General features: G+C 44.6%; 1 protein-coding gene across 6 annotated transcripts in view; it reads right to left on the minus strand.

Annotated features, from left to right (window-relative positions):
- Positions 1-26,838, minus strand: part of rps6kc1 (ribosomal protein S6 kinase polypeptide 1) — a 221,421-nt gene that overhangs the window by 130,769 nt on the left and 63,814 nt on the right. For all 6 annotated transcript variants that reach the window (XR_011595014.1, XM_070889471.1, XM_070889475.1 and 3 more), the window contains 2 exons: positions 18,513-18,606; positions 9,524-9,583 (listed from right to left, as the gene is read on the minus strand). Coding sequence is in view for 5 of the 6 variants with exons in the window: in XM_070889471.1 (XP_070745572.1) it covers positions 9,524-9,583; positions 18,513-18,606 (154 nt within the window). In the remaining variant the exon portion in view is untranslated. The remainder of the gene's footprint in view (positions 1-9,523; positions 9,584-18,512; positions 18,607-26,838) is intronic.

Here is a 26,838-nt window from a genome sequence, read left to right on the forward strand (position 1 = left end):
CTATACAAGATAAATATTTTAAAAGTGATTTACACAAAATATGTAACTGTGTAACCTTTAACAAGCTCCCCACTGGAGTGGAGTTAATTTACAGGACAAGCAGGAAATTGTTCAACCTCCCACACCTCCAGTCCAGATCCAAGGTTGTTCCAATCTCAGTCACTGAATTACAATATGCAGATGACGTTTGTGTGTGTGTGCACACTCGGAGTCCGAACTCCAAACCATCATTGATATCTTCGCCACAGCATACGAGAGTCCGGGCCTTATATTAAACATCAGTGAGGCAAAGGTTCTCTCTACCAACCTGCCCCCGTCACGCAGTACTGCTCCCGATTATCAAGATCCATGATGAGACCTTGGACAATGTGCACCGCTTTCCGTACCTTGGGAACCTACTATCAGCAAGGACAGACATCGATGACAAAGTCCAACACCGCCTTCGGCCACCTGAGGAAGAGAGTGTTCGAAGACCAGGATCTCAAATCCGGCAGCAAGCTCATGGTCTACATAACACAAGAAATAGGAGCAGGAGTAGGCCATTTGACCCCTCGAGCCTGCCCCGCCATTTAATAAGACCATGGCTGATCTGACCATGGATTCAGTTCCACTTCCCTGCCCTCTCCCCATAACCCTTTATTCCCTTATCGCTCAAAAATCTGTCTATCTCCGTCTTAAATATATTCAATGACCCAGCCTCCACAGCTCTCTGGGGCAGAGAATTCCATAGATTTACAATCCTCAAATTCCTCATCGCAGTTTTAAATGGGTGGCCCCTTATTCTGAGACTATACGCCCTAGTTTTAGTTTTCCCTATGAGTGGAAATATACTCTCTGCAACCAACTTGTCCAGCGCTCTCATCTTATATGTTTCAATATGATCACCTCTCATTCTTCTGAACTCCAATGTGTATAGACCCAACCCATCTTCATAAGTCAACACCCTCATCTCCAGAATCAACCTAGTGAACCTTCTCAGAACAGCTTCCAATGCAAGTATATCCTTCCTTAAATACAGAGACTAAAACTGCACGCAGTACTCCAGATGTGGCCTCACCAATATCCTGTACAGTTGTAACAGGACTTCTCTGCTTTTATAATCTATCCCTCTTACAATAAAGGCCAATATTTCATTTGCCTTCCTGATTACTTGCTGTACCTACATACCGTATATACTCGCGTATCCTGCGATCTCACGTATCATGCGACCCCTAAATTTTCGTCCCCAAAACATGATTTTACCATATATCTCATGTATCATGCGAGTCACTCTTTTGAGATAGAATACAGACCTTAACATGAAACATCGAGTGGATTCTGCTCTCTCTCCGTGCTCTCTCTCCGTACTCTCCCCCCCCCGACCTCCGCGACTCTCTCTCCCCCCCCGACCTCCGCGACACTCTCTCCCCCCCCGACCTCCGCGACTCTCTCTCCCCCCCGACCTCCGCGACTCTCTCTCCCCCCGCGACTCTCTCTCCCCCCCGACCTCCGCGACTCTCTCTCCCCCAACCTCCGCGACTCTCTCCCCCCCCCGACCTCCGCGACTCTCTCTCCCCCGACCTCCGCGACTCTCTCCCCCCCCGACCTCCGCGACTCTCTCTCCCCCCCCGACCCTCTCTCCCCCTGAAGAGAAGAATTTCAGCAGGAGTCAAATGGATTTTTTTTTGCATTGGGAGGATGTAGTTAGTGGTGTGCTGCAGGAACTTGGCTTGTTTTCCACATAAACTAATGATTTGGTCATGAGTATCGAGGAACTAATATCAACCAGGGATATTCGATTTACAACCATCATGGAGAGTGAGAGGGGAAACCAAGAGAAATGTCTTTACATGGAGGATTGTTGGAGCATGTCGAGATTCAGCGTGGATACGGTCTGCTTAACAGCCTAATCTTGGTCAGCACTTCACACCCGCAAATTTTGTATCTCGTGTATCATGCGACCCCCCAAATTTAGGTTACAATTTAGGTCTTCAAAAGTCGCATGATACGCGAGTATATACGGTAGTAACTTTTTGAGTTTAATGCACAAGGACCCCCAGCTCCCTCTGTACTGCAGCACTTTGCAATTTTTCTTCATTTAAATTATAATTTGCTTTTCTATTATTTCTGCCAAAGTGGATAATCTCACATTATACTCCATGTGCCAAATTTTTTGCCTTCTCACTTAACCTGTCTATATCCCTTTGCAGATTTTTGGTGTCATCCTCACAATTTGCTTTCCCACCCATCTTTGTATCATCAGCAAACTTGGTTATATTACACTCGGTCCCTTCATCCAAGTCATTAATATAGATTGTAAATAGTTGAGGCCCCAACACCGATCCCTGCGGCATTCTACTAGTCACTTTGCCAACCGGAAAATGACCCATTTATCCCGACTCTGTTTTGTTGGCCAATTTTCAATCCATGCTAATATATTACCCCCAACCCCGTGAGCTTTTATCTTGTGCAGTAACCTCTTATGTGGCACCTTATCAAATGCCTTCTGGAAATCCAAATACACCACATCCACTGGTTCCCCTTATCTACCCTGCTCGTTACATCCTCGAAGAACTCCAGCACATTTGTCAAACATGATTTCCCTTTCATAAAACCATGCTGACTCTGCTTGATTGAATTATGCTTTTCCAAATGTCCTGCTACTGCTTCCTTAATAATGGACTATAGCATTTTCCCAATGACAGATGTTAGGCTAACTGGTCTGTAGTTTCTTGCTTTCTGTCTGCTTCCTTTTTTTTTTTTAAAATAGGGGCGTTACATTTGCGGTTTTCCAATCTGCTGGGACCGCCCCAGAATCCAGTGAATTTTGGTAGATTACAACCAATGCATCCATTATCTCTGCAGCCACTTCTTTTAGGACCCTAGGATGCAAGCCATCAGGTCTAGGGGACGTCCGCTTTTAGTTCCATTATTTTGCCGAATACTACTTCTTTTGTGATAGTAATTGTTTTAAGTTCCTCCCTCTCTATAGCCCCTTGATTATCCACTATTGGGATGTTTTGAATGTCTTCTACTGTGAAGACCGATACAAAATATTTGTTCCAAGTCTCTGCCATTTTTCTGTTCCGCATTAATAATTCCCCAGTCTCATCGTCTAGGGGACCAACATTTACTTTAGCCACTTTTTCCTTTTTATGTGCCGGTAGAAACTCTTACTATCTGTTTTTATATTTTATGCTAGTTTACTTTAATAATCTATCTTGCCTCTCTTTGGGCTCAAGTTTCAGGCCGCGTCTAGAACGGTGCAGCTCCGAGAGCCACGTCTGTTTTCGGCACTGAAAAGTGCGTCACAAACTCATCGAGTGACTCTCCGGTGGAAAGCTGCTCCATTCCAGGTTGGCGCGGCTTGGAGAGATTTGCGGGGGGCGGGGCCAAAGCGTGGCGCCGATTTTGTGACTGCAGGGGGGGGGGGGGGGCTAGGTTGGAGAAGACACCGTCGTGCCGGCAGCCCTGAGCATGCACGCTGGAGCCTGCGCGCATGTGCAGTGTGAAATAAACATTGGCACTCGGCCATTTTTAAAGCTACTCTGCAAAAGTACTGTTTAGTTTTGTGGAGCTGTGGAAAGGCCTGTGAGTGAATTTTGCTGATTTTTTGCACCTGAAGGAGTGCTTTTAGCAGCACTGTTGAAGAAATCACCTGCTGAAATCAGTGAGTGCTGCTTTTTGCAACTAAACTTTCAAAACAAGTGCTGCATAGATGCATGCAAAATAAGGACCGTGTGTTTTGAAAAATCAGAGTGTCAATTAAATACAGCAATGGAACAACGTCCACCAAGAACAAAGAATTTCTTGCATGAGGAAGTGGAGACATTAGTCAACGTCATTGAGCAGAGATGGCAGGAGCTGGATACCAGCAACAGAGGTCACATAAAAGTGCCACCCAAAGAAGAGAAGAAACGCTGGAACCAAGTTGCAGAAGATTACTGCGCAGTGGTGCATACCATGAGATCTGGAAGCCAGTGTAAAAAGAAATGGCACAACCTTGGTCAAGTAGTTAGTGTAAGTAATATTTTCATTTTTCAATGGAATCGTAATGTGATTATCTATATATGTCCCACCCTGCAGAAAGACGCATTTTGTAAAAAGTTATATTTTAATCTTTGCAGAAGAAATTGGCCCACAACAAAAAAGAGAAAGAACTCGAACAGGAGGAGGCACACCAAATCTGCATCCACTGACACCCTTGGAACAGAGGGACAGAGGGTAGCTGCTTAGTACAGCACAAGCTGGGCCCGGACACGAGAAAGAGGGCAAGTCCTGAAAATGCATCGTGGCCCTTCAAATCAACCTGCTGCCTGGACTGCTATGTGTGAAGAGTACTCATGCCACCCATCCTGCCACCCCCCTCTGCTGCTAAACATTTGACTGTTCTGATATATTTTGCAGATGATGATGATGATGATGATGATGATGATGATGATAATGATGATGCTAACCCTGAAGATCCAGAACAAGAACCAGAAGAGGACGATCCAGACTGGCTGCAAGGTGACGATGACTGAAATGTCTCCAGGGGAGAACTTCCAAATTAATATTTATGAGCCCACATTAGCGGACATCAGAGTTTCAACCCCTTGCATAGGTTCTGGTTCCACCTTCCATGGTTTTGATTCGGACGTTGCGGGTCCCAGTGGTGCGGGTGATATAATGGAGCAGTTTACACCCACTGACCCACCATCCCAGCCCACGGTTCGCACTCAAGTGGTGCCGGATGCAAGACCCAGGGCCACACCATCCCAGCCCACGGCTCCCACTCTAGTGCTGCCGTTTGGAACACCGAGCGTACCACTGTCCCAGCCCGTTGTTCCCAATGTAGTGGTGCCGCAAGGCAGACGAGAAGGAGATTGGAGACACGGTCTCCTGAGATGCAGCGTGCAACAGATGCGGCTCAGGTTATGGCATTGGGTGTGGAAACCGATGACCTTACCCGATCACTCGTGGACAGCGTCAGTGCAGTGGGTGAAGAGGTAACAGTACTGACGGGAGAAATAGCAGTAATGACACGGGAAATGAGGGAGGGAATGTCCGAGGGGGTGCAATCAACGGCAAGGCCGTCAGGGAGGGCATGCAAATGACGGCACAGACCATCAGGGAGGGTCTGAGTGAGGTAGCTGCTGCAATAAGGGCACACAGCCTGGCCAATTAAATGACATCCCCATGAAGAAGTGAACATTCACCGAGATGTGGATGAGAGATGGTTGCAGCCTTTCTTTGCTGCTTTTGTTGTTGTTCTTGATGTCACTGTAGTAACGTTTTTCATATTGAAATTGTTTTGTAACTTTACAAGTTTATAAGTGATCTTAAAGAGTCATATTAAAAAGTAAAGTTTGATACAACAAATATTTTATTACACTAACATTAACTTTTATATAAAATATTTTTTCATTAAAACGGATTCATGTTCCACTAATGCAACACAACATAGGAACTACTCCAAAAAATAAACATGTCCATGCGCAACAATTGTCGCAGAGCCCTCAGGCATCAGTAATTGAAGTGTTCACGGATGAGCTGCTGGCGCAGGGCTCGAGCAATCGTTAAAGGAACACGATGGACGGCCCTCCTCCGACCTCGGGCACTTTCATGCTTTCCTGATCGTCGTCATCATCCTCATTCTGCTCTTCCAAATCACTATCATCAGGCACTGACTCTTCATGTGGGTCTTCTGGTTCCACTACCAGCTCCTGCTGCCTCATGATGGTTAAGTTATGCAGCATGCAGCACACAACAGTGAACTGACTGACAATCTGAGGAGAGTATTGCAAGTGGCCTCCAGAATGGTTTAGGCATCGGACTGTTTCAAGATGCCAATGGTCCTTTCTATGATGCTGTGCATCGCAATGTGTGCCATGTTGTATTGATGGTCAGCTTCCCTCCGTGTTACGCATAGAGGCATCATGAGTCAGGTGGCCAGGCCGTACCCTTTGTCTCCCAGTAACCAGCTCTGCCTTTCTGGCTGCTGCTCAAACATGTCAGATATAACGCTGTCGCATAGGATGAATGCATCATGGGTGCTGCCAGGGTATCTCGCATCGACTGACATGATGCGCTGCTTGTCGTCATACACGAGCTGCACATTAATGGAGTGGAAGCCTTTTCTATTCCTGTACTACTTGGAATCCTCCACAGGTGCTCGCAAGGCGATGTGGGTACAATCAATGCAGCCCTGTTCCTTTGGGAAGCCAGCAATCCTGGAGGAGCCCACAGCCCTGTCATGCATTGCTTGTGCAGTCATTGGGAACTTGAAGAAGTCATTCCTTTGCGCATACAGTGCAGCCGTGACCTGGTAAATGCAGGCATGTATTGCACGTTGAGAGATGGCGCACACATCTCCAGTTGTAGCTTGAAACGATCCCAAGGCATAGAAGGCAAGTGCAGCTGTTACCTTCACTTCAACAGACAAGGCAGTCGGCGTTCTACTTCTGGGCTGCAAATCTGCTGTCAGCATATCACAGATGTCGACGACAACTTCTCTGCGGAAACGTAGCCTTTTGACACAATCAGCCTCGCTCATGTCCAGGTACGAACGCCTGGCTCGATATTGCCGACATGGGTAAGGTCTCCTGCCCATCACCTGGTGCGGTGAGCTCTAATCAGTTCTCTCCTATGCAGTGATTTGATGGAGAACCATTGCATAATCCGTGGTGTTGATAATGCAGCACCCATACTTGAATTACAAATTAAACTTTTAAACTTGCTGGCTAGCTGGCTCTCCCTCCCGGTGCTTTGTACGCCTCCAGTCTCCTGGCCGAATGGCCTGGCAGCCTATAAATAAAGTCACAGCTCGGAGGCTGCTGTGCTGACAGCGTGTGTCTCTGTGGCCCGCCTCACGAACGTCTCCCGCCCGTCTCCTGGCCTACTCGGAAGGCTGCTGCTACTGCTTCAGACAGGTAGGAAAATTCAATTTTTTTATTATTTGCTTTATTTATCATTTATTATTCAGGATTGCTCTTTATTTGTAAAAGTCAAACTGTTAAATGCTTGTAATTTAATCATTTCCCTCCCTCTCCCCCCCCAATCTCTCGTTCCCTACGTCTGATTTGTAACCTACGCCTGATTTTCTAAGTGTAGGCAAGGTTTTTCTGAGCGTACAAAAATCTACACTTACTCCATCCTAAGTTAGTTTGGAGTAAGTTTTCACTGTCTAAACTTGCAAAACAGGTGTAAGTGGCCGGACAAGCCCTCTTTTGAAAAAAAAAAAATCTGTTCTACAATGAAACTGTTCTAACTCACTAGAACTGGAGCAAACTAAATGCCGAGAATTGCAATTTCTAAAATGCTCCATTCTAAACTAGTTGCTCAAAAAAAATAGGAGCAACTCAGGCCGGAGAGTGAGAAAGTGGGATCTCTAATCTGTGTCCTAAGCTTAAATAAAGGAGACTACAAAGGTATGAAGGCAAAGTTGGCTAAAGTGGACTGGGAAAATAGATTAAAGAGTGGGACGATTGATGAGCAGTGGCAGACATTTAAGGAGATATTTCATAACTCGCAACAAAAATATATCCCAATGAGAAGGAAAGGTTGTAAGAGAAAGGATAACCATCCATGGCTAACTAAGGAAATAAGGGATGGTATCAAATTGAAAACAAGGAAATACAATGTGGCCAAGACTAGGAGGAGGCCAGAGGATTGGGAAACTTTTAAAAGCCAACAAAGAACGACTAAAAAAACAACTGAATTTGAAATTCAACTGTTATGGTCACTCATTCCTAGAGGATTCTTTACTAGGAGATCGTTTATTAATCCTGTCTCATTACAGAGTACCAGATCTAAGATAGCCTGCTCTCCGATTGGTTCCGCAACGTACTGTTCAAGGAAACTATCCCGGATACAGTCTATGAACTCTTCCTCAAGGCTACCCTGGCCAATTTGCTTTGTGCAATCAATGTGATGGTTAAAATTGCACATGATTATTGACATTCCTTTTTTACTAGCCTCCATTATTTCTTGATTTATACTCCATCCAACAGTGTAGCTACTGTTGGGGGGCCTATAGACTACGCCCACCAGCGATTTCTTTCCCCTTATTATTTCTTATCTCCACCCACCCAAACAGAGCAGTGGTAATACCTGCCCTCCTATATGCTTCAGAGACATGGACTATGTACAGTAGGCACCTCAAAGCACTGGAGAAGGACCACCAACGCAGCCTCTGTAAAATCTTGCAAATTCATTGGCAGGATAGGCGCACCTATATCAGCGTTCTCTCTCAGGCCAATATCCCCAGCATCGAAGCATTGACCTGGCTCGACCAGCTCCATTGTCCGCATGCCTAATACTAGACTCCCGAAACAAGCTCTCTTCTCTGAACTACATCACAGCAGGCGAGCCCCAGGAGGGCAGAGAAAAAGCTTCAAGGACACCCTCAAAGCCTCCTTGAAAAAATGTAACATTCCCACCGACTCTTGGGAATCCTTGGCCCAAAACCACTCAAAGTGGAGAAGCATCCGAGAAGGCGCCGAAAACTTTGAGCCTCTTCGCCGGGAGCACGTGGAGGCCAAGTGCAAACAGCGGAAGGAGCGTATGACAAATCAAGCAGCCCACCCATCCGTTCCTCCAACCACCATCTACCCCACCTGTGACAGAGACTGTAAATCCCACATTAGTCGCATCAGTCACCTTAGAACTCATTTTAGTGTGGAAGCAAGTCAGCCTCAACTCCGGGCGACTGCCTAAGAAGAAGAACTGTGATAAGCAAGTACTGAGATACAAGTTTTTTCTGGAAGAGGTTCCTCTTTCAATTAGATAAGATACAAGTGCGAAGAATAGATGCAGTAGGATTTGGTCTTCAGAGTTTGTGCCTTGGCTGCATATATCAGATCTCAGTTTGGTAAATGAGCGCACTAAAGCCAAGTACCGAGATCCACTCCAAGAGGGTGCCTCACTTCACTCCAAGTTCATACTGGCTACAGTTGAACTCCAGTACAGTATGAAACCAACATTTCAAGAGGCCTCCAGTGACCTTTTAAAACTTTGAATAGATTGTTTTTAATATTACAGGAGTATAGTCAGGCACTCCCTCTTTACTTTAAAAATAAACAGCCAGGGGAACAGAGCTCTGATTTGTACTACAGCATACAAACACAGAACTCCATTGTCACTGCACCTAGATGTTGATCAGCCAACAGCGATTGTGCATGAAAATGGGAATCTGCTGATTACACATCACAGACAATGATTACTATCAGGTCACTAACTCAAGTATAACTGCAGGCCTAAATTAGAACTCTAGGGAGAGTACTTCCTGTGCTAAGTACTTCCCATCTCTCATCATTCTTTTTTAAGAAAAAAAAATCTAGCAGTTCTCCCATAGAGTTGTTCACAGGAAATCAGAGGGTACACAGTTTTCTAAGGATTGGAGCATTATACCACATAATGTACAACAGGTTATTCTGTTCTATGTAACTGCGTCTGCCTAAGGTAACAAGGTCTCATTGATGTGTAGTCACATTTTGAGATCAATTAAAGAATAATTGTAGATTGGCAGCTTGTAGGCAAAGGAAAACAATTTCTGGCATCTTACCTCCACATTCGGATTGACTACTGATAGTGACATCATCAATGCTACACAGGTCTCTTCGAGCTGAAAGGAATACAAAAAGAGGCAGTCATAATCGTATCTACCATGAAATCCAACATATTTTTTAAAGACTGTTACATTCTCATGATATATTCTCATTTTGCTCTCTCTTTTTTTTTGGTCCTTTTATGCCATATTCTGTAGTCCTGCGAGGGGTGAATAACCTGTCTGTTCTCAGGCCTCTGCTGCTCGAGCCAGTCATTTGGAAGTGCGACAGAGCACTGGAGATTGACTTGTGCTCAGATTGTCCTCCTCTCTGGGAAGGCACCTCACCACCGCGTGGGACTTTCCAGATCTTCCAAATATGATCAAAAGATCTCAACTGTGCGATAAGAGAAACAAATCTTAAACACGATTCCACAATCCCACTACTCTTCAGTTCAAGGTTTTAATACTCAAGTATCCTACAGCAGTGGGCTGCTGATGATTTACTGTCATTATCACCAAAACCTTTGCAGTCTAATCTTAAAGGAATTAGGGACCTCCGCCATGCCAAAGCATTGACGAGTAGGTGTTCATTATATGAAAAGCATCTTGAGGTGATCAATGATAGCTGGTGGGAAAGGCCTCTCGTCAGAGGATGCCACTTGGGCCTGGCATCCTCCAACTGGGCAAGTGATCTGGACCAGACTAAGCAAGGAGAGTAGGATAAATAGAGGTTCCATATTTTAGTTCACTGACTATGCTAAAATCTCTCTGGAACTGGACTCACACACAAGCAAAATTTCTTGTGAATTATTGGTTCATATATTAAAATGAACATAAAGCTACTGATGCCGTTTATTTAAATGCTCGATATTTGATTTGAACCATTTATTTGCAAGTATGGGTAGGGTGGCGATGGGAGAGAAAATCCACTGGTTGCAAAGACCGTAAATCTTTTATGTAAAGAGGGCTTGAAGCAACACTGGAGGGCTGGCTTCAGCTTGGTTGGTTTCCACATTTTTATTTCTTATTTTCACAATCACGCCTATTGTCAGGGGAGCAAGAGTCTGTCAGTAACGAAGAGTAGCACTGAGTTGATACAGTTGTGAAGTACTGACAAGTTCATAATTACAGATTAATCTCAAGCTACAAAGTTAATTTGTTCCATTAAAACCTGCACTGTTAACTGATCTCAGCTGGAGCGTCACTGGGCTAGGAAAGGGAAATAATCAGGCAGCTATTCGGTTCCTGAACATTATCCAGTGGCTCTCCCTAGAAAGTACAAGAGCTGATGTGATATATAGACAGTTTTGGATTTCCCATGGTTAAATAATCTGGTAGGTACTAACCACAATCCAAGTTTACACCTAACAAATATGGTCACTTGGGCAGGAAGGCTGATGGGATCTGTTCAACGATGCACAACAATGATTCACTAGCTTCAGGAGAAAATAGAAAATTAGAAAAGAAACATGGTAGTCCATGTGAGGCTGCACAAAGTAATGGGACATTGGTTCCAGCCTGCAATACCACGCACCATTGAGTTCTCAATTGCAACCACCTTGCTACGGGAAAACACTAAAGGAAGGCAGATGCCAAGCTAGATCTTCCAACCCTCTCCCGCCCCCACTCCCAACACACACAAGGAGGGGAAAAATAACTGGTGGGATAATTTACACTGGATCACTCTTAAGTGTGTCCTACTTGTCAGTTCAAATAAACAGTGTTGAAGGTCTTTTAACAGATTGCCCAGCCACCTTCCCATTTTACTGCAGTTGGTGCGAGCCCTGGGAAGACCATGTAAATGCTCTTGAAAGTGTCATGTTTTTAATTATATAATTTTACAAATGTTACTGTTCTCAAAGAATACTGGTAAGACAGCAGAATCATTTTTCAGTTCCATAGATTAACTAACTGTGTGTCTCCACAAGAACCCAAAAAACCTGAAGGGCATAGAAGAGATCAAATTGTAATGCTTCACCCACTGCACTGAGAGGAGTGAAGAGTATGAGCACTGAGGGGGTGTAAACTCAAGAAGTTGATGAATGTATTGTGAAATCATTAGCAAAGGAATTGATACGGTTGAGTGATATGTGGAGGAAGTCATTGATGTGAATAAGTAGCAAAGGAGGAGAAAAACCTCTGGGAAATCACTGAACTAATGGAAAAAAGATTCAGATACAGCAGTATGAGAAGACATTTAATAGCCATTAAACAAAGACATATGATGGTAATTTCTTTAGAAATGAATGGTGCCAAGCCCTATCAAATATTTTGATGAATCATTTGTCATTGACTTGGTCATTTCCAAAGTGTTCAAGAGCAGGTTTCCAGATGGCATCTCTAGGAAAGTTCTAGCCTAATTCATGATCTCTAGTGTGATTTTCAGCATATCTGTTCCACTGTGAATCTTGTTGCCTATGTTAAGCACCGCTGGAAACCTGCTCTTGAACACTTTGGTGAATCATTTGTTATTGACTTGGACATTTCCAAAGTCTTTGATAGGGTTTGGCACCATTCACTTGTAAAGAAATTACCATCATATGTCTTTGTTGAATGGCTATTAAATGTTAAAAGTGGCTTCCATCACTTTAGAAAGTATCAAAGCAAGGGCAATAGAATGGTACCATGAAGACCAAGAGCAATCACTTTTCTTAAGGTTAAAGTGAACACAAGCAAACTTCCAAGAAACTTTGGACTAGGATTAAGAGATATAGAAGAAACGTACAGGACAAGTTATGGGAGGAGGTATAAATCTTGAGGGTGATGGAAGTGATACCATCAGGCCCACTTAGTAGTGTCCAGAGCCCAAAAGACTTGGCAGGATAAAGACTTGAAGCAATGGAAGAACGGAGAAAGATTGTTTACTAGGATCATCAAGATTAGAGTTATGGAGAAAGGGGAGTCATTAAAGGTCAGCTTTATTTTTACAATAGTTTACAACAGGATATGTGCAGGCAAGGTCAGTTTCACTTTAAAATCTGTTTTTAAGATAGTCACAGTTTATTTGCAAACTCCCCCAGCCTCTCAAAATATTGGGCCAAAAATCTTGTTCTCTACTGGCGCGTATGATGTGCTCACATGCCTCTAGAGGCCCCGCAAGTACCGGTTCTCAGCGCGCAATGCGCATGTGCTGAAAACCAGCACCTGCGAGCTGTCAAAACGTCTTGACAGTTCTAACGCATCCCCAGAACAGAGATTTGGGCTATTTGCCCAGCGAATGTCCTTCAAACTCTTATGCCTGGTAAAAGCAAACGTAAGGTCTGCTTTTACCAGCATAAAGTTTTAAAAGATAGAAAAATAAAATTTTTATATTAAAAACCCTGTCCATTAAGGCAAGTTTATTACCACCCCTATTAAAACATATTAAAAAGTTGCAAAAAATAATTTGTTTAAAAGGTTTAAGTAATTTCAATTAACTTTAAATATGTTGTGTTTTTCTTAGTTATTTAAACTGTTTGTGTTTTGGGGATATCCCCATTCATAGAAATAGTGATCTCTGTACAAATAGAGATCACCATTATTGTGATTGGGGATACACTATTTTTATTGGTTGGTCCGGCCCACGTGATCTCAGCTGCATATACGTTCCTGGAATATGTGGGCCCCTACGCTGGACTGCAAATGGAGGTCTCGGAGCGCAATTCTACATTCCTCCGGGATGACCAATAGAAAAAATTTCAGTCGGAGGCATCCGCCCTCGGGAAGCCTCCGACCGCAATTTCTGTGCCATTACATAAAGTTTAAAACACTGCTTTGCTTTCTGTAATTTGCATCAGGAGAAATAAACAGCACTGATTCCATATCAGGCAACCTTTACAGTGCTCTGACAAAATTCTCTCTCCTTTCCACACGAGGGCAGTAAAATCCTTTGTGAATCTAGCTGAAAAACTACAAACATTTCACAAGAAACATTTGTACAGCAAAACATTTTTGTGTGGGGGTAAATTTGTTAGCTTATTACATTGGGAGGATGGGATTTTTTCCCCATTATTACATCAGGTGTCAGGGTCAAGGGGCAGGAATTTCGAGAAGTTTGTGACCGAGTTTTCGCCGCGATTTGACCCTCCGCAGCGAAAACCGGGTAACGAAGCCTCGGCGGGATCCTCGGATATCTGCTTGCGGTGGCGCTTCCAAGTACCGCCGGGGAAAGGTGCGCCGATGTGCAACAACTCCGAATGCATTTGCATCGGATTTTCGGCTCTCTCCCCACCCGTAGGCCGCGCCCAAAATAGTGACAGGTCAAACCTGTCGGTGCAGCCCTGCCAGCTGTGGTAATTATGAAAACCTGCAAAAAAGATAACGTTTTTATTTTTACTTTTTTTTCAGCGATAGTTAAGGGTCTTGTAAATGTTTTTTGGAATGTTTTTTTCCCCCTCCCAAAGGGCCTCTCTTGCAGCGCTCCCGGACTAAATTTGGAAAAACTCTCGTTTTTACGCCGCAAATGCTTGTGCTATGCCCTACTTACCGCAGACGTAAAGGCTTTCGGCGTAAAAATGGTTGCGCAGCGCTAACGGTAAGTTTCACGTATCGCTACCGTTTTCGCTGAAAAACCCCGAAAGCCGAAAATCCGGCCCAAGAACTCCTAGTTCAGGTATAGCATGGACTGAAACATTGTGCTTTGCTGCAATATACATCTTAACCCCTACTGCACTAATTCAAAAATGTAACTTCTCATACCAAATAAATGTGCCAATTTATGGAGAGCTTTGTGCTGTGATAATTCCCCCAACAGTAATTAGTATCATTCTGACAAAGGGTGCACATCTGAAATGATTACTCATCTGCTTTCTTCAAAAGATGCTGACTGGCCTGGAGTGTTTCAACAACAACAACTTGGATTTATATAGCGCCTTTAACACCGTAAAACATCTCAAGACACATGACAGGAGTGTCAAAAGCCACATAAGGAGATATTAAGACAGGTGACCAAGAGCTTGGTCAAAGAGGTAAGTTTTAAGGAGCATCTTAAATGAGGAGAGAGAGGAAGACAGGCGGAGAGGTTGAAGGAGGGAATTCAAGTTTAGGGCATGGGCAGCTGAAAGCATGGCAGTCAATGGTGCAGCGAAGAAAATTGAGGATGTGCAAGAGGCCAGAATTGGAGGAGCCCAGAGATTTTGAAGGGTTGTAGGAGGTTACAGAGATAGGGCGAGACAAGGATGAGAATTTTAAAAATAGAGGCATTGCTGGACCGTGAGCCAATGTAGGTCAGCAAGCACAGGGGTGATGGTGCAAGTTAGGATACGGGAAGAAGAGTTTTAGATGAGCTCAAGTTTACAGCGGGCGCAAGTTGTGAAGCCAGCCAGGAGAGCATTGGAATAGTGAAGCCTAGAGGTAACAAAGGCACGGGATGAGGGTTTCAGCAGCAGGGGTGGAGTCGGGTGACGTTACGAAGGTGGAAGTAGGCGATCTTGGTGATGGAGCGGATATGGTGTCTGAAGCACAGCACCAGGTCAAACAGGACCCCAAAATTGCAAACGGTCTAGTTCAGTCTCAGGCAATGCCAGGTGGAGGGAAGGAGTCGATGACTGGAGAAGACTGTGGCTTCAGTTTTCCCAATATTTAGTTGGAGGAAATTTCTGCTCATCCAAGACTGGATGTTGGACAAGCAGCGTGACAAATCAGACGTAGTGAGGGGTTGGCGAGGTAGACCTAGGTGTCCTCAGTGTACATGTAGAACTTGATGATGTGTTTTCGGATTATGTTGCCGAGTGGCAGCATGTAGATGAGAAATAGGAGGGGGCCAAAGACATATCCTCAAGGGACTCTATTGTGGGGGCAAGAAGAGAAACCATTACAGGTAATTCTTTGGCTAAGACTGGATAGATAGGAATGGAACCAACTGAGGACAGTCCCACCCAGCTGGATGATAGAGGAGTGGTGTTGGAGGAGGATAGTGTGGTCAACTGGGTTAACGGCTGCAGACAGGTCGAGAAGGATGAGGAGGGATAGCTTACTCTGGTCACAGTCACACAGGATGTAGTTGTGACTTTGATAAGAGCCGTTTCAATACTGTGGCAGTATATTTTATTTTTATTCCAGGATGTTGGGAGTCCATTATTAAAGAAGCAGTAGCAGGACATTTGGAAAAGCATAATTCAGTCAGGCAGAGTCAGCATTGATTTATGGGCCCAATTTTCCCCAACCCCTTTTTTCAGCGCACTTACCTTAAATGCGGCGACTTTGCGCGCTGGAAACAGCGCTGAAAAAATGGGGCCCCATTCTGCCCGCTCTGCCAAGTCTCCGGTGTCGCAGTGTGGCGTAGCTAGTGAAGTGGGGGGGCAGAGCAACAGGCCAGCGCAGAAAACACTGCCAGCAGCTGCGCGCATGGCAGTGAGGTCTGCGTCATGCGCAGTGAGGACTGCGTGCATGCTCCTCACCCTCCCAGCGTGTCCTGCGGGCTGCGAGTAGGACCCGATGCTCGCAGCCCCTATCCCCGGCCAAAGGAACGCCCGATCTTCGCTGCACCCTATCCCCAGCCGCGTGGCCTCCCGCTCCGGCCGGCCGGCCCACTGACTTCCCGGGTCGAGGTAGGACTTCAGTTTTATTTTTTATTTATTGATGGTTGTGCTTGAGTGTTTTTGATGGGGGTGGGGGGAGGGGGGGGGGAGAGGGAGGAGAGTTTTTTTTTGGGGGGGAGGAGTATTTTGATGGGGGGGGGGTCTTTTAAAAATAAAACTTGATTCTGGCATAAAGGTAGGACTTCTATTTTTTTATTTGTTATTGATTGATTGCTTATTACTTTTTGTGGTTGTTTAGTGCTTTGTAAGTCTTGGTGCAGGTCCTCTCAGCTTCCTTGTATTTTTTATTTATTATTGAATGCTTATTTTTATGCTTTGTTTCGTGCTTTGTAAATGTTGATGCTTTAAATATACTAACCTGCGCCAAATTCTTAATTGTCTGCAACGTTTTTCAGAGCTGGCCACATACACTGACCTAAGTCGATTTGGAGTAAGTTTTAGCTGGCCAAAGTGGCATAAATGGCCAAAACCGGCGTAAGTGGCTGGGAACGCCCCCTTTTGAAAAAAAACTGAACTAAAAAAAAAATCGTACCTAACTGACTTACTCTGGAGCAAATTTGGGGGGGTAAATGGCATTTTTTAAACTTACGCCAGAAAAAACATACCCCCAAAAAATTGATGCAAGTCATGGCCAAAATTGGGCCCTATGAAGGGGAAGTCATGTTTGACAAATTTTCTGAAATTCTTTGAGGATGTAACAAACAGGGCGGATAAAGGGGAACCAGTGGATGTGATGTATTTGGACTTCCAGAAGGCATTTGACAAGGTGCCACATAAAAGGTTACTGCACAAGATAAAAGTTCACGGGGTTGGAGGTAATATATTAGCATGGATAGAGGAATGGCTAACTAACAAAGAATCGGGATAAATGGTTCATTCTCGGGTTGGCAATCAGTAACTAATGGGGTGCTACGGGGATCGGTGCTGGGACCACAACTATTTACAATCTATATTAATGACTTGGAAGAAAGGATCGAGTGTAACGCAGCCAAGTTTGCTGACGATACAGAAGATGGGAGGAAAAGCAATGTGTGAGGACACAAAGAATCTGCAAAAGGACATAGACAGGCTAAGTGAGTGGGCAAAAATTTGGCAGATGGAGTATAATGTTGGAAAGTATGAGGTCATGCACTTTGGCAGAAAAAAATCAAAGAGCAAGTTATTATTTAAATGGAGAACGATGGCAAAGTGCTGCAGTACATCAGGACCTGAAGGTACTTATGCATGAAACACAAAAGGTTAGTATGCAGGTACAGCAAGTGATCAGGAAGGTCAATGGAATCTTTGCCTTTATTGCAAAGGGGATGGAGTATAAAAGCAGGAAAGTCTTGCTACAGTTATACAGGATATTGGTGAGGTCACACCTGGAATACTGCATACAGTTTTGGTTTTCATATTTACGAAAGGATATACTTGCTATGGAGGCAGTTCAGAGAAGGTTCACTAGGTTGATTCCGGAGATGAGGCGGTTGACTTATGAAGAAAGGTTGAGTAGGTTGGGCCTCTACTCAATGGAATTCAGAAAAATGAGAGGTGATCTTATCGAAACGTGTGAGCGGGCTTGACAAGATGTATGCAGAGAGGATGTTTCCACTGACAGGAGAGACTAAAACTAGGGGGCATAATCTTAGAATAAGGGGCCGCCCATTTAAAACTAAGACAAGGAGGAATTTCTTCTCTCAGAGGGTTGTAAATCTGTGGAATTCGCTGCCTCAGAGAGCTGTGGAAGCTGGGACATTGAACAAATTTAAGTCAGAGATAAACAGTTTCTTAACTGCTAAGGGATTAAGGGGTTATGGGGAGCAGACAGGGAAGTGGACCTGAGTCCACGATCGGATCAGCCATGATCGTATTAAATGGCGGAGCAGGCTCGAGTGGCCGTATGGCCTTCTCCTGCTCCTATTTCTTATGTTCTTATTTCCAGCATCTGCAGTGTTTGGTTTTCGTTAAAGTTAATTTAATTTTGGCTCCTTACAGAAGAGACTTTAATCCCATCAGTTTGAATTTGAAATACGGTCAGAGGTAAAAATACGATGAAATTTTTGACTGCCGCCCGGCATTCTTCATCACTGGCCTCCCGCTATTCTCCATCACTGATGTGTTTTTCAGGTGGGCCTCGAAATGGGTGACCAGCGCTCCCACCCAAAATAGATGGGATCCTAATTACTTATAAAAATCGGGGTCCTTTGCCGGTTGCAGAACCCCATTTGCAATTTTCAGTGCCAATGATTGGAGCGTGGACCGTGCACACTCCGTCCAGTGGTACCAGCAGTGGAGCTACCTAACTAGTGTTCCTTCAAGGAATAATTTCAGGTCACTCAAAAACAGGCAAGTCAGGTGCAGAAGTGATTTTTGAGAGAAGTGGAGAGATAGTTACAACTTTCGACTTCAAAGTTTTTTTTTTACACAAGCCTGAATCCACCAAGAGTCCCACTTTTTAATGTTCATACATTGTCCTAGTTTTATTGAGTGGTACCCCTGCATACCTTCAGTACTGCCATCTGATAAACTATCAATCAGGGACTCCGACGAGGGATCCACAGGGCCGATGAGGTCTGATCCATCGTGAACTTCACCATCCTAAAAAGTAAACTTTCAAATATAATATGGCAAAACTAAAACAACTTTTTATACAAAATTTTTTTAGAACATCCAAGAAGTTATTTTAGATCCCTTCATACAAGGGCAGGGTCTCCATCAGTGCTCTTCCTGAACTGGCTAGGAGGCCAACTCGTCTTCTCAATGGTCTAAAGTCAAAAAACTGTCTCGGGAGGGGAAACAGGTCTGGAGGACAGTTGGGGATAATCCTAATAAATTTTAACTATTTTACAATGACTAATATTGTAAAAAGAAATCTCTCTTTGCTAAAGGTATTGACATAAGCTTGGGCATGTTCACAGGGTGCCCTTCAATACTTCACCCAGATGCCAAATTTTCACATTTGACCCTAGACATGGAGTGTTGGGTGGCATTCCGCCATAGGTCATGAACACCAAGCCCAATCGGGTCCTCAAAGAAAGTTGACATTTTCCAGCAGGAGTCATTGAACTGCAATCCAGAGCATGAATTGTGGTTGATTTCCACCCCCCCCCCCCCGCCCCCGCCCTCCATCGTCCAGCAGCATAAAGCTCACCCAGGACAAGATCAAATTAACTCAGCACAGACCAGGGATGAGCTTGGGAGCCTCTGTATCACCTGATCTGTATGGCTCATTGCTACAATAGACTTGCAGTTTTCAGCTCTGAGGAAGGGTACTCCTTAACACATTATGCTGTTTTTTTTCTCTGACTGACCTACTGTGTATTTTCAGAATGCTTTTTTATTTTGTATTTGACTGTACATACCAGAATTTGTTAGCTTGTTCAATTGCCTTAGCATTATTGTCTGGACATTGACAAGTGGTTAATGGTTCATTCTCTGGTTGGCAACCAGTAACTAGTGAGGTGCCGCAGGGATCAGTGCTGGGACTATAACTATTTACAATCTATATTAACGACTTGGAAGAAGGGACTGAGTGTAACGTAACGAAGTTTGCTGACGATACAAAGATGGGAGGAAAAGCAATGGAGGACACAAAAAATCAGCAAAAGGACATAGACAGGCTAAGTGAGTGGGCAAAAATTTGGCAGATGGAGTATAATGTTGGAAAGTGTGAGGTCATGCACTTTGGCAGGAAAAATCAAAGAGCTAGTTATTATTTAAATGGAGAAAGATTGCAAAGTGCCGCAGTACAGCGGGACCTGGGGGTACTTGTGCATGAAACACAAAAGGATAGTATGCAGGTACTGCAAGTGATCAGGAAGGCCAATGGTATCTTGGCCTTTATTGCAAAGGGGATGGAGTATAAAAGCAGGGAAGTCTTGCTACAGCTATATAAGGTATTGGTGAGGCCACACCTGTTTCGCCTAGGAAACATGTGGCATTGATCTAAGAACTGATTGGTGAGTAGTTGTTCTTTTTTCGTTATCTTTTTTCTTTTTCTTATCAGTAAGAAACCTTTGGCATTGTTGCCAAATGAAATTAATTTAAGGGTTAAGTCATGGCAGGTGAGCCCAGAGCTGTGTCATGCTCCTCCTGTGCTATGTGGGAAGTCAGGGACACTGTGTGCGGGAAGTATGTCCAGCTGCAGCTCCTGACAGACCGCGTTGCGGCACTGGAGCTGCGCATGGATTCACTCTGGAGCATCCGCGATGCTGAGGATGTCGTGAATAGCATGTTTAGTGAGTTGGTCACACAGCAGGTAAAGGTTACAAAGGCAGATAGGGAATGGGTGACCATCAGGCAGAGCAGGAGTAGGAAGAGGTAGTGCAGGAGTCCCCTGCGGTCATCTCCCTCCAAAACAGATATACCGCTTTGGATACTGATGGGGGAGATGGCTCATCAGGGGAAGGCAGCAGCCGCCAAGTTCATGGCACCATGGGTGGCTCTGCTGCACATGAGGGCAGGAAAAAGAGTGGGAGAGCTATAGTGGTAGGGGATTCTATTGTAAGGGGAATAGATAGGCTTTTCTGCAGCCGCAATCGAGACTCCAGGATGGTATGTTGCCTCCCTGATGCAAGGGTCAAGGATGTCTCGAAGCAGCTGCAGGGCATTCTGGAGGGGAAGGGTGAACAGCCAGTTGTCGTGGTGCATATAGGTACCAACGATATAGGTAAAAAATGAGATGAGGTCCTACAAGCTGAATTTAGGGAGCTAGGAGTTAAATTAAAAACTAGGACCTCAAAAGGTCCTCAGGATTGCTACCAGTACCACGTACTAGTCAGAGTAGAAATAGCAGGATAGTTAAGATGAATACATGGCTTGAGGAATGGTGCAAGAGGGAAGGATTCAAATTCCTGGGACATTGGAACGGGTTCTGGGGGAGGTGGGACCAGTACAAACCGGACGGTCTGCACCTGGGCAAGACCAGAACCGATGTCCTAGGGGGAGTGTTTGCTAGTGCTGTTGGGGAGGGGTTAAACTAATATTGCAGGGGGTTGCGAATCTATGCAAGCAGAAAGAGGGAAGTAAAATGGAGGCAGAAGCAAAAAGTAGAAAGGAGATAAGTAAAAGTGAAATCCAAGGCAAAAATCAAAAAGAGCCACATTACAACATAATTCTAAAAGGACAAAGAGTGTAAAAAAATCAAGCCTGAAGGTTCTGTGTCTCAATGCGAGGAGCATTCGTAATAAGGTGGATGAATTAACTGCGCAGACAGCTGTTAACGGATGTGATGTAATTGGGATTACGGAGACATGGCTCCAGGGTGACCAAGGGTGGGAACTCAACATCCAGGGATATTCAATATTCAGGAAGGATAGACAGAAAGGAAAAGGAGGTGGGGTAGAGTTGCTGGTTAAAGAGATTAGCACAACAGTAAGGAATGACATTAGCTTGGATGATGTGGAATCTGTATGGGTAGAGCTGCGGAACACCAAAGGGCAGAAAACGCTAGTGGGAGTAGTGTACAGACCACCAAACAGTAGTAGTGAGGTTGGGGATGGTTCAACCATGAAATTAGGGATGCGTGCAATAAAGGTACAGCAGTTATCATGGGTGACTTTAATCTACATATAGATTGGGCTAATCAAACTGGTAGCAATACGGTGGAGGAGGATTTCCTGGAGTGTATAAGGGATGGTTTTCTAGACCAATGTGTCGAGGAAACAACTCGCGGGCTGGTCATCCTCGACTGGGTGATGTGTAACGAGAAAGGACTAATTAGCAATCTTGTTGTGCGAGGCCCCTTGGGGAAGAGTGACCATAATATGGTAGAATTCTTTGTTAAGATGGAGAGTGACACAGTTAATTCAGAGACTAGGGTCCTATACTTAAGGAAAGGTAACTTCGATGGTATAAGATGTGAATTGGCTAGAATAGACGAGTGAATGATACTTAAAGGGTTGATGGTGGATAGGCAATGGTAAACATTTAAAGATCACATGGATAAACTTCAACAATTGTACATCCCTGTCTGGAGTAAAAATAAAACGAGGAAAATGGCACAACCGTGGCTAACAAGGGAAATTAGGGATAGTGTTAAATCCAAGGACGAGGCATATAAATTGGCCAAAAAAAGCAGCAAACCTGAGGACTGGGAGAAATTTAGAATTCAGCAAAGGAGGACAAAGGGTTTAAATAGGAGGGGGAAAATAGAATATGAGAGGAAGCTTGCTGGGAACATAAAAACTGACTGCAAAAGCTTCTATAGATATGTGAAGAGAAAAAGATTAGTGAAAACAAACGTAGGTCCCTTGCAGTCAGAATGAGGTGAATTTATAATGGGGAACAAAGAAATGGCAGACTAATTGAACAAATACTTTGGTTCTGTCTTTACGAAGGAAGACACAAATAACCTTCCGGAAATACTAGGGGACCGAGGGACTAGCGAAAAGGAGGAACTGAAGGAAATTCTTATTAGTCAGCAAATTATGTTCGGGAAATTGATGGGATTGAAGGCCGATAAATCTCCAGGGCCTGATAGTCTGCATCCCAGAGTACTTAAGGAAGTGGCCCTAGAAATAATGGATATATTGGTGATCATTTTCCAACAGTCTATCGACTCTGGAACAGTTCCTATGGACTGGAGGGTAGCTAATGTAACACCACTTTTTTTAAAAAGAGGGAGAGAGAAAACGGGGAATTATAGACCGGTTAGCCTGACATCAGTCTTGGGGAAAATGTTGCAATCAATTATTAAAGATGAAATAGCAGCGCACTTGGAAAGCAGTGTCAGGATCGGTCCAAGTCAGCATGGATTTATGAAAGGGAAATCATGCTTGACAAATCTTCTAGAATTTTGTGAGGATGTAATTAGTAGAGTGGACAAGGGAGAACCAGTGGATGTGGTGTATTTGGACTTTCAAAAGGCTTTTAACAAGGTCCCACACAAGAGATTGGTGTGCAAAATTAAAGCACATGGTATTGGGGGTAATGGATTGACGTGGATAGAGAACTGGTTGACAGACAGGAAGCAGAGAGTTGGGATAAAAGGGTCCTTTTCAGAATGGCAGGCAGTAACTAGTGGGGTGCCGCAGGGCTCAGTGCTGGGACCCTAGCTATTTACAATATCCATCAATGATTTAGATGAAGGAATTGAGTAATATCTCAAGTAATATCTCCAAGTTTGCAGATCACACAAAGCTGGGTGGCAGTGTGAGCTGTGAGGAGGATGCTAAGATGCCAAAGGGTGGCTTGGACAGGTTAGGTGAGAGGGCAAATGCATGGCAGATGCAGTATAATGTAGATAAATGTGAGGTTATCCACTTTGGTGGCAAAAACATGAAGGCAGAATATTATCTGAATGGCGGCAGATTAGTAAAAGGGGAGGTGCAACGAGACCTGGGTGCCATGGTACATCAGTTATTGAAAGTTGGCATGCAGGTGCAGCAGGCATTGAAGACGGCAAATGGCATGTTGGCCTTCATAGCTAGGGGATTTGAATATAGGAACAGGGAAGTCTTACTGCAGTTGTACAGGGCCTTGGTGAGGCCTCACCTAGAATATTATGTTCAGTTTTGGTCGTCTAATCTGAGGAAGGACGTTCTTGCTATTGAGGGAGTGCAGCGAAGGTTCACCAGACTGATTCCTTGGATGGCAGGACCGACATATGAAGAAAGACTGGATCGACTGGACCACTGGAGTTTAAAAGAATGAGAGGGGATCTCATAGAAACATATAAAATTCTGACAGGACTGGACAGGTTAGATGCAGGAAGAATGTTCCCGATGTTGGGGGAGTCCAGAACCAGGGGTCACAGTTTAAGGATAAGGGGAAAGCCATTTAGGACTGAGATGAGGAGAAACTTCTTCACTTGGAGAGTTGTTAACCTGTGGAATTCTCTACCGCAGAGTGTTGTTGAAGCCAGTTCGTTAGATATATTCAAGAGGGAGTTAGATATGGCCCTTACCGCTAAAGAGATCAAGGGGTATAGAGAGAAAGAGGAAAGGGGTACTGAGGGAATGATCAGCCATGATCTTATTGAATGGTGTTGCAGGCTCGAAGGGCCAAATAGCCTACTCCTGCACATGTTTTCTATGTTTCTATACTGCGTGCAGTTTTGGTTTCCATATTTACAAAAGGATATACTTGCTTTGGAGGCAGTTCAGAGGATGTTGAGAAGAATGAGAGGTGAACTTATTGAAACGTATAAGATTATGAGGGGGCTTGACAAGGTGGATGCAGAGAGGATGTTTCCACTGATAGGGGAGACTAGAACTAGAGGGCATGAACTTAGAATAAGGGGCCGCCCATTTAAAAACAGAGATGAGGAGAAATGTCTTCTCTCAGAGGGTTGTAAATCTGTGGAATTCGCTGCCTCAGAGAGCTGTGGAAGCTGGGACAGAATTTAAGACAGAAACGGACAGTTTCTTAAACGATAAGGAGACAAGTTATGGGGAGCGGGCGGGGAAGTGGACCTGAGTCCATGATCAGATCAGCCATGATCTTATTGAATGGCGGAGCAGGCTCGAGGGGCCGAAGAGCCTACTCCTGTTCCTATTTCTTATGTTCTTATGTTATTAAGTCCACGATTACATTCGGGTCCCTTCGAGTAACCCTTTGCATTTGATTGTATTAGTTTTCATCTGTCTGCCCATTTGCACCAATGATGGAAATCCTTGGTTCCAATAGAAACAATGTAGATTAGTTTAACACTTAATTCAGCTTTGTTCAATTGTAGCTCAGGCCTAATCGCAGGATTTGAAAGGTTAATCTCAGCTGACGCTTCCACACAATACTGAAGTGCTGCATTGTTATCTTTCAAATGAGATGTTAAACAGAGGCCTCATCTGCCTGTTCAGGTGGATGCAAGAAATCCCATGGCACTATTCAAAGAGCAGAGCAATTCTCACATCCAACAATTATCCCTTAACCAGCACCATTAATACATTTTAATTGGCACTTTATCCCATTTGCTGTTTGTGGGATCTTGCAGGGCTCAAATTGGCACAATCTATTTAAAATCTTTATCTGCCCTTTTATTACTGTCTCCCTCTGCACACATGTTTCACGGTCTGTGTGGGGCAGAATCCACCCAATGTTCCTCGATCTCTTCTGCCTGCTTTCTCCAGAATTCCCTTTTCCTCTTCAAGAAAAAGAAAAAGATAAAGGAAAAAAGGAAATATGCCAGACTGGATCAGTCCTTTCTTGACAAATCCAAATGCTCCAACTAGAAAATGACAGAATTGCAGATAATGGAAGAGACTTCTTTTTAACTGAGTTCCAAGGTACGACTGGAGATTCCCTGTGTCGGCTGCCTCAAGAGCACTCTCAATCTAACTGAAACTAAGTATAAATTTCCTCAAATTCTCCATTCTGCCATTGATTAAAAACAATATAACGTAAATAAATATAAGAAAAGGAAAAAAAACTGCATTTATATAGCGCGTTACACAACCTCAGGATGTTCCCAAGTGTTTCATAGCCAATTATCAAGTGCAGTCACCATTATAATGTAGGAAAGCCCAGAAATCGGCGTGGTCCCGGCCTGCAAGACCATCAGCAGACCAGGGCCATTGGAGGGAGCAACGTGCGGCGACATACCACTGCAGGGAGCAGCGCATGCTGCTGCAGGAGGGCGACGGCTGCGAAGCCAGGTCGCTGATTGCAGTGCGGGCAGGCGCAGCAGGAGGGGCGAAGGAGCGGCAAGAGTTTGTAGATGGAAGCTACCGGGGCCCAGGAGAGGCGTGAGTTCGAGTCCCAGGAGAGGCGAGGGCCCAGGGGCAGCACGGGCCAGCCCACACTGCGATATGTGTACACGCTAGGTCCGTGCAGCAGAGCTGGTCTCCAGTTGTCTTGGGTAACCCTTGCCACTGGACCAAGACCTAGCTCTGTCAAGTCCGTGTGGTGGCTGGTGTGCAACGGCCACCACACGTTAAAAAAATCCATGCACTGGCATCTTCCACCCTCCAAGCTGTAGTTTGGGATCTGGAATATTAGGTCCTTCATTGAAATACCTGTGAACTCATCCCTTTTTGGCGTGGAAGCAAGTCATCCTCGCTTCAAGGGACTGCCTATGACGATGATGATATGATGTAGGAAAGCAGCAGCCAATTTGCACACAAACAGCAGAGATAAATGACCAGATAATTTGTTTTTAGTGATGCTGGTTGAGGGATAGATATTAACCAGGAGAACTCCCCTGCTCGTGTCATGGGATATTTTATCTCCAACTGAGAGGGCAGACAAGGCCTTTTTAGTTTTATTTAAAAAAAATAAACTTCCTCGTAGTGCAGTTGACTGATTCAAACTACTGTAACCTCAACCCCAAGCCAGCCTTCAGAGGTAGTCCCCAATTATGCTTTGCAGTGATAGCAGCATCTCTTCTGCACCTTGCACTTTTTGGAGAAATTTTCTCCAATTGAATATTGGTAAGACCGAAACCATTGTTTTCGGTTCCCGCCTCAAACTCCATTACATAGCCACGGACTCCATCCCTCTCACTAACTTCTATCTGAGGCTGAACCAGACTGTTCGCAACCTTGGTGTCATATTAGACCCGGAAATGAGCTTTCGACCACATATCTGCAGCATAACTAAGACCGTCTATTTCCACCTCCATAACATCACCCAGCTCCACCCTTGCCTCAGCTCATCCGCTGCTGAAGCCCTCATCCATGCCTTTGTTCTCTCTAGATTTGACTATTCCAATGCACTCCTGGCTGGCCTGCCACATTCTACTTATGTAAACTAGAGGTGATCCAAAACTCGTCTGCCCACGTTCTAACTCGCACCAAGTCCTGCTCACCCATTACCCCTGTGCTCGCTGACCTACATTCTCATCCTTGTTTTCAAATCCCTCCATGGCCTCGCCCCTCCCCATCTCTGCAATCT

This window comes from Pristiophorus japonicus, chromosome 9, assembly GCF_044704955.1.
Source record: "Pristiophorus japonicus isolate sPriJap1 chromosome 9, sPriJap1.hap1, whole genome shotgun sequence".
Classification (NCBI taxonomy): Eukaryota; Metazoa; Chordata; class Chondrichthyes; family Pristiophoridae; genus Pristiophorus; species Pristiophorus japonicus.